General features: G+C 34.2%; 1 protein-coding gene across 1 annotated transcript in view; it reads left to right on the top strand.

The window, feature by feature from the left end:
- Positions 1–9,245, top strand: part of LOC118746170 — a gene marked incomplete in the record, with an annotated part of 421,140 nt that overhangs the window by 248,794 nt on the left and 163,101 nt on the right. Inside the window, 1 exon segment of the mRNA XM_036479972.1 lies at positions 921–1,129. Within this exon segment, the coding sequence (XP_036335865.1) occupies positions 921–1,129 (209 nt within the window).

The raw sequence follows: 9,245 nt of genomic DNA, 5'->3' as shown, positions 1-9,245 counted from the left end.
AGTGCATCTTTAACCGTTAATTTTTTCATGATTTAATGATCGGATCTTTCCGGTAAAAAAAAAATAAATATTGGAATCGGTTCACGCGGTGCAAAGTTATGCGGTGGAATAAATAAAAGAAGTAAAAATACTTCGAAGAATTGATAACCTCCCCTTTTTTGAAGCCGGTTAAAAATGTCAGAGTTCTTTATAAATTTTATGTAAATAAAATGCAATTGATGATACTTTAAAAAGTTTATTTATATATATATTTAGAAGTATAACCCCTTTCCCCCAAAAATATATTCCTGCGTGCGCCCCTGGCACTTAGTATTTATTATTTGTAAAAAATATATTTTTACTTTCAAAATGTTTGTAATTTTAAACATTTCATGTGTATATTTTAAACAACTCGTGTTCAAACTCAAATCTTGCACATATTGTGCGTATACTTGAACAGATTCTGGTTGAAAAATAAACACTTTTCAGTAGTAGTTTTACATGCACTTTTTAGAGTGCAGTTATATGGTAATAGTCTTCATCTTTTTCTCTTCGGTATTTAGTTTCCAAGGTTTCAATGTATCTACCTTATTTTTTTATATCTACTAGGCGGAGAACATTGTTAAAAAGTAATTGTTCTTTAAAAAGATATATTAAAAAAACTAAAAACAATCTTTTCTTAATTTTACATATGTATACTAAAATATGTATGATGTGAAGCATTTGACAAAGTTATGGCTATGGCATCTCTAACTGGACCTTTGCCTAAATTTTTACTCTTGTCGTTTTTATTATTAAATTCAGTTATGTACCTTGTTAAATACATAATAAATACATAAAAATAAATCAAGTAAATAACAGAGTCTTAAAGACGAACAAAGCCTTCTCTTATAAAGTTACGTTAAAAACATCCTAAAAATTCCCTTTTTTCTGTATTTCAGGGATGGTTTGTCGCACTCAGCGCTTAAGGAGTCAGACACAAAGAGACTGGAAATCCTTCGTAATATCACCGATCTACTAGGGCGTACATTTTCATCTCAATTCGTGTTTCCAGTGTTAGGCCATGAAGATGGCACAAATAACTTTCGACATATGGGCGAACTTTGGCGGCATTGGCTGCCATCGGAGGCATTGCATACGTTCGAAAAAGGTGAGTACTAACTTTATATATAAACTGGCCAAAGCGCGCTTGCGACAGATAAGAACTTTGGCTAATGTAAAAATAGCGGTTTGTAAACAAAATCTTAGTTTAGGTTGAAAGGACTAAAGAGCACACTCCTCACACGAAGAATAGTAGCGTTGTGATACAATATGGAATACTAATCCCTTTTGTTGTCATGAGCGTTGCCGGTGGTTCTATTTCCCCCTGTGAGATCTCTTCCAACCGTGCGTATTCTTCCTCTATGATCTTGCAGTTTCGATATTGGTCTCATGGGTCAATCTCTAATCTTATGTCATGTAAGCCAATACAAGTTCCTTATCAAGAAACTTTTATAGGAGTGCTAAGAATCCTCGCTGGTCCGTAGGACATTGGCTAAACGAGTCGTGTGATCTCTTGAATTTCTTTTAAATGAAGCCATTGGTGGACGAATCTTTCCTTGCCAATTTGCCACTCTTACAATTCGCGCCTGACTGCCACAGGAGAAAAGACTCCTTTGTTCTATCTAGGGTTTTGATAAAGATTTCGTTATGCCTCCTAATGGCAAATACTTCTTCTTGATAAACCCGTGACGTGGTGATGTGCCCAGAAAAACTGAATGACCAGAGATTATTTATTAAAATATATTTGTGTTTAACATTAATATAAAAGACAAAAATAGGAACAACAAAAACTTGCAAAATCTGTAGAAAATCACAAGTGAAGCATAAAGAAAAACATAAGGATAATATATTGATTAAACTATACCTGATTACATAGCGAGCCTCAGACGAAAAATGTATAACTTTGGATATGACATAGCATTTTAAATAAAATAAAAATACAAAACACGCTTGAAGTTGCTTATATTCAAACTATTACGAACTTGAGATGGAATCGAGTACGAATAGCATTGACAAAAAATAGGCTTGCAGATGGTAGGTAATTGTAGTTGGGTGTAATCAATTCCGTAGGGTGCGCAGACTTCGGGAAAGATAGTTTTTCAAACAACTAGCTAAGTTTCTTATCCACCATAAAGCGAAATAGAAAAATACAATTTATAGCTTTCAGGTATTCAGAAATACCGCATCCCAAGAGCACTGATTTCCATTCAGATATCTGATCGTATTTCGCTAACCGAAAAATATACCGCGTAACGTGATTGAGCACCACATCAATATAATGATAATAAACATCGTCTTAAAAAACATTTAATGTAAATTATTATTAACATTTATCTTTCAAGCTCCACAGCTCAAAAACTCTTTGTCGGATGGCATTTGCTCACAGATATTTTTTTGCAGAAAATTGCATGCCCTAAAAAAGCTGTATACTCGTTTTTCCCAAAAAAAAATTTAATACCGAAAAATCGAATTGAAACCGAAAAAAATGTCCCGTCTTATTTATATGGGAAATCGAATATTTGAAAGAGCTATGCCTGTGATGCACTTAAAATTATTTTTTAAACGGCATAATTTTTTTTTATTTTCTATGAGCATCTGATACGCTCAGGTAGCAAAGAGAAAAAAATATATATCGCCTAAAAGTGAAACAAACTAATATATATACATCCATGTGCATACGCAAATGTAAGTTTGTTACAGTAGATCATACTTGCGGTAACTATGTAAGTAACCTGCAACCTTTTGTAAGTGTTTATCCAATCTATTCTAATTCATATCACCAAGATCTTATCCAAGCTTATCCAGTTCTTGTAAACGTGCTGCACCCTTATTGATTCCATCTGTTAAGGCTGGTTTCGAGCCGATGTCAAATAAATCAAGAGAGACTCCCATATCTTTTTTGTCATCCCACTAATATTTAAATCTTTTAACTTTCCAATGGAATAACTCTTCTCAGAACCATTCCATCAGACTCTGAAGAATTTTGGATAATTGCTTACGGAGTGAAAACAAACATACATATGTACACATTTATAAACGAAAAATAAAGCATCGCTTTATAGCCCGATCACTTTAGACTGAAATCGACGTAAGAAGAAAAAAAATCCAGGAAGAAATTTTATGATATTTAATGAAAATGAAAATTTTTCCCCCAATTGTGATATGGGAAATGTCCGCCATCTTGGATTTTGTGTTTTTTACGATTTGCACGCGAAAAAAGGTAGAGAAAAAATTTGTAGAGAATTCGATTCCCCACAATTTTCATGTGCCCATCATTTTTTTAAACAATTAATTATTGCTAATAATATGCAAACAATGCCCAAAATTCGGTAAGTGGTGCGATTTTTTCGAATTTTGAGCAATTTCTATTTGAAATAAGTAGCACATTTAAATAGCAAGTTGTAGAGGACAAAATTTCCAAAACACGCATTATTTATATGTTCGCGTATGACGTGTAGATCTCGACCAACAACGCGCTAAATGCAGCGGCAAGGGAGAAGCTACTCAAAACTTTTTTCCACACCACTTCAGAGGTAAGCTTTTATTTTTATGTGGTTTCACCAGTAGTCCTAATCCACACAAAGTTATTTTCGCCGCAATAATATTCTTTAGATTCAGAGAAAAGTCGAATTGATAACAGGGCAAAAACTATTTGCTAATTACAGTTTCAACTGACTGAAAATAGTTAACCACAGTTGAAAATACGCGACAAAAAACACGACCCCCGAGATAGTGTGAAAAAAGTTTTGAGTAGCTTTTAAACATTTGCATATCACTTTGAATCTCATTTATTACATAAGCTAGTGTTGAAGTTTTTTCCAGCTTCCTTATGACATTTTTCGTGGTTTCATGTCTGGTTTTTCTTGGGAAGCAGGCTTTTTGTTTAATCTTTCTTCGGCAACAGTTTCCCCTATATGCCATTTGAACACTTTTGGAGAAATAAGCTTTTTAAATAAAAAATCCTTTTTCACCTAAAAGTGACATTCTGGAAATATTTCGCATTTTTCGGTTTCTTTTTCTAAGAGTCTTATTTCACGAAAACATATAAACAAGAAAATAAACCAGTTACATTTAGGAAAATTCAGAGGGACAATATTTTGCCTTATCCTGAGTTTCGACTGAAAAAAAGTTCACCCGAAAATTTGTCATCCGCCCATAGTAAAACCATGGAAACCAAGAGTGAAATGTGAACCAGTTCGGAGAAGATGAAACTCATGATAAGGCTGATTATAATAGAAAGCCGCGCGAAAATAGAGTAAAACAATAAAGATTAAGGTGGTCATTTATAAACAGTTACGCCTTTTTTTCATTGTTCCCTTGCCTAAACTTTTTTTCGTGTTGATTATCAAATAACCAGCAGGGACAAATACTTTTAAATGAAGTAGGTAAAATATATCAAAGAAATACCGTTCGCAAAAGAAAACAAAACGGTTTACACTAAAAAGAAACATTGTTAGTGGCTTATTATTTGGTTCGTATAATGCTGATTTTAATATGTCGTTTTTACCACCATAGAAAATTTAAAAAGGGGGAAACTAAAAAAATGACCCACTTGCATATCAACCGCTTTTCCCCTGCCCAATGAACTGTAAGTGCAAGTATGTGCTTCAATTTTACTGTTCTCAAGCAGTGTTGCCACCGCTCAAAGAACCTTCTAACCAAGATTAGACGAAAAAGTTACCAAATGTAAGGAAAAATAACCAATTTTTTTTATTAGATTAACAATACAGGTCATAACAAATTCTTTTATATGGTACGTTTACAAACCAAAGAAAATCAATTTTAATTTGCGTTTTTGAAAAGTAAATCCTTTTAAGGCTGTAATATGTAAATACATATTTTAGAAAATCATTCTTCTAATATTAATACATTCATTCCAAATATTCTCACTTGGTTTCACTGCTGGGGCTGCCACTGCTGCTGCTACTCTCCTCAACCTCGACAGGTGTAGCAGGCCTATGTCAATTAAAAACTACAGTAAATATTAAAAAAAAATAACCAAAACGAGAAAGATCTTAACAACTTCACAGGCAAGAAAAAAATAACCAAAATTGGTTAAAAGTAACCAAAACGGCAACACTGTTCTCAAGCTTAATTCTATGCATTAAAAAAAAAATTGTTAAAGACCGATGGCTGTACATTATAGATATTAAAGAAAAATTAATATGGGAGGTCTTCATTAGAGCAACAGAAGCCAAATTAACAGTTTTTAGAAATTTTGTCAGTCTGTATGTTGGTATGTTTGCAATGTATGAAATTGAATGCACTTCTCACCGATGCATTGCTAGAGATAAAATTTAAAATATTGAAAACAATATTAGAGAGGCCACTTTTATAAATTTGTGTTAAAGCAAGATAATATAAAGTAAATGTTGAAGTATGGCTGTCAAAAGAAAGTGGTTATAGAAAGCCGACTACCATACCTACACAAAAGCGTTCAGGGTTTTCTGACGCCTAGCGTTAACGCCGAAGTGCAATACCTAAACAAAACCGGCAGCGCTACTTCAAATGAAGAAATAACACCAACAATAAGCATATTTTTGTTTGTGTGAACTACGAAAATGACAGTTTCGCGGTTTTTTGCAGCCAACTTCACTTCCTAACGCCCTGTCAAAATCGGATTTTCTAACCGCTAAGCGTTGACGCCGCGTTATTTCGGTATGCTTCGTACAAATTGTATGGGCATGAGAATTTTTCGATAGTCAGATGGCAGTTACAGGCGAAAATATTTTTTGGAAGGTTGCTACCTGTTTAAAAATTTTAATTTAATTTTATTATTAAATACTAGCAAATACCCGGCGTGTTTCGCTACGCCTTTAAAGTATTTTTGTTTTGTTACTCCCTCTCAACTATGAAATATATATATAAATATAAAATATTAGTTTATACTGCAGTACATATTTGTATAGTAGGCAAATTTTTCAAATTAGATAAATATACGGTATTTGAATACTAAATTAATATACGTTTGAGAAAAGGATGCGATAGTAGACTCCAGTTATAAGATTATAAATTAAATTTCCAAGAGAAAGTCGGTTCTTTACATATTTTCTAATTACCTTCGAAAACATATGTATTAACTAACACCCATACTCAAAAAAAAAAAAATAAAAAATAAACAATGCTTCATAGATAGAAATTTGTTTTTTAAGTCTTACTTCATAAAGCTCTTTAAATATATTTAAAAAATGAGGCCAAGAGAGTTTTGAGAGAGACTTACAACACAAAAATAAATTTAAGGCGCAGCGAAGCACGCCGGGTAATTGCTAGTATATGTATGTATATGGGGTGCTCCATACCAAAACGGACAGGGTTCACACTTCATGTGTTTGATTTGTTTCTAATTTTTAGGGTTGACATAAATAATAAATTAATATTAACCCTAGAATACACACCCGGGTACAAATGTATCCACTTTCAACTTTGAAGTGTTGTAACTTTTGAACCGCTATACCTCTATACCGCTAACTTCGGATCTAAGAAGATTATTTAGTTCTGAGTTCAAATTCAAAATTTGAACCAGATCGGACCATTGGTTCAGGAGCTACAGCCTTCCAAACACATTATATACGTAAACACACACCCGGGATACGTTTGTACCCCAATAGTAAAAATCCTCATAATAATAAAAAAAACATTTTTTATATTATTTTTTTATTTGAAAAATTAAAAATATTCATTTCACACATTATATTATTGACTTTTATTATAAAAATTATAAAAATGCATCTTATATCTAAGGAAAATCATGGCAAATAGAGCAATTTGTTGATGTGACCGAATGTTCAAGACACATTGGCTTCATACATTTGTCGCACAGCTTTCTGGTTTTTCTACGGCGTTTTTCCTCTTGTGCGTAACATAAATAGCAAGATCCGGACACAGGTTTTGGCGTGCGCGCTGCGGCAGATGTTGATGCTGCTGTTGACACCATTGATTCCACCGGTCGGTTGAAATATGCTTCAATAGCAATTTTAGTCTAAAAATTTCGCGTCACTTGACGATTTCTGGCTCTGGCTTCAATAATGGGCATACACAATGCTTCAGCCAAGCTGCGCAGGATCTACTTACGCTTGTTGTTTGTTCTCCAAGGCAACATAGGGTTATTCAAATCGTAGACAATGTAGGCTGCAAGAGCTGTAATGTCCAACATGTTGAAGAACATCGCTAGTGGCCATCGTTTTGTTTGTCTTTGTGTTGGATATTCCGCAAACATTTGGTCCATTCGATCAACACCACCTTTGGTACGATTATAATATTCAATTATTTCAGGTTTCCCACTGTCAGCTATTTCAGCATCATTATGCATGGTCGAAAGCAAAATTACTGCTTTATTTTTTTGGGAACATAAGAGCACATTGTCACATTATTTTTGAAGCCAAATGTCGTTGAACCAATTGTCCTGTTTTTGTTCTGCTTCATTTCTTGAGGAATATATGATTTGTTTTTGCGCAAAGTTCCAACGATCGTGAGTTTCCAGGTGAGAAGCAGTTCTGCAACTGGCAAGGTCGTAAACAAATTGTCCATTGTAATGTTTCGGCCACTTCCTTGGTATTTGGCAGACAAATCCTTCGCCACTCGTTCGCCTTGGTTCGTTTCCCTACCAGTTTCTGCTTGGCCAGTATATATTTGTCCATGCAGTGGATATGCATTTGTGGCATCGGAAGTCCACCAAACCTTGATACCATATTTAGCAGGTTTTGACGGTATGTGCTGCGTAAACCGTGTGCGTCCACGGTAAGGAAATAATTGTTCATCAATCGTCAAGCATGAGCTGGGCTTGTAATGTGCAGCAAGATTATTGTTCATCATCGTCCACAACTCACTGGTCGGTGCTGCTTTATCAGTTAGTAAGCGTGTTGCACGAGTGTTTTAATCGTCAAATCTTAGGAACCGCAATATCGAACAGAAACGGCTGACTCCCATTGTGGCGCGATATAAAGGATAGTTTTTGACGCTCCATAAATCTCGAACATGTTCTCCATTGCTATGGTTCGCACCAGTCATAATAAGTATGCCAAAAAATGCATACAGCTCTGTTATTGACACAGGCGTCCATGACTTAGGAGTTGTGTTTGGATGCGCATTGTTGTAAGCATTATAAGTTTCTTTTGCTAACTTATTTGTGTGGCGCATAATTATATCAGCCATTTCAACGTTCATGAAACATTTGAATGTTTGCTCTATTGACAACATTTCAGTGCATCTAGCTGGTCCAGAACGTTCTCTTATAATATTTTGTCTGAGTACCTGACGACTTACATTTGGTTCTTTCATCCACTCAGTACCATCACGTGCAACAAATTTTTCGGCACTAGCAGGTAATTCATTATTTTCTTCTACTTCTTCTTCTTCATCGTCTTCTTCATCATCCTCATAGTCCGCATAATCAGGTAATACTTCTGCGGCACTTTGCGAAACTTCAGCATCGTCATCAGCAATTTCAATGTCATTGATTTGAATTTCTTCTTCATCTTCTGAGTCAAAGTCATAGGGAGCGTCATCGTCACAAATTTCATCAAATAAAGATTGTATATATGATTCTCGCTGTTCCTCAGTTAGCCTGCGTAATAAAAAAAATTAGTATATGTTTACATTGTTGCTTATTTTACATTTTTTACCTTCTATATGCTGCACTTGATAAATATTCGTTTCTTCTTGAAGTCATTTCGTATCCAGTTATTTATAGTTTCAGTTATATTTATTTTCACTTCTTACACTTTTGAGCACCAAAACAATAATGAAAATATCAACAGGCAGCATTTATAACAACACCTCGTGTGAAAACAACCCTTGCAGCTGCATATAAAATACAAACACCAGTTATACCAGTGTATTTGCTTCCTACGTACCCATACCTTGCGCGACCTTTTTGCACATATCTTTTGAACCAGGTAGAATATTTCAATGAAATAAAAACCAAAATGTGTATTCGTTGTTACTCTACAAGTATATTATTATAAATTATATTATTTTGTTTTGCATTTATCAGGACAACAACAAAAACAAAAATCCACTGTTGCATGTCCTGACTTTATTTGCCCATATCGCTGGAACCAGTAGGAATATTCGAATGAAACAAAAGACAAAATACTTGTTATATATTAAAATATACATTTCAAAAAAAAAAATCATAGAAATCGGTTGAATAAGCATTAAAAAAACCGCAAAATAAGGTCCCGGGTACAAACGTATCCCGGGTGTGTGTTTACGTGGTATTTTCT

This window comes from Rhagoletis pomonella, unplaced genomic scaffold (genome assembly GCF_013731165.1).
Source record: "Rhagoletis pomonella isolate Grant_MI unplaced genomic scaffold, Rhpom_1.0 Rhpom_scaffold_00010, whole genome shotgun sequence".
Lineage (NCBI taxonomy): Eukaryota > Metazoa > Arthropoda > Insecta > Diptera > Tephritidae > Rhagoletis > Rhagoletis pomonella.
Note: the sequence above shows the minus strand (reverse complement) of the source record. Positions and strands in the feature narration are given on the sequence as shown.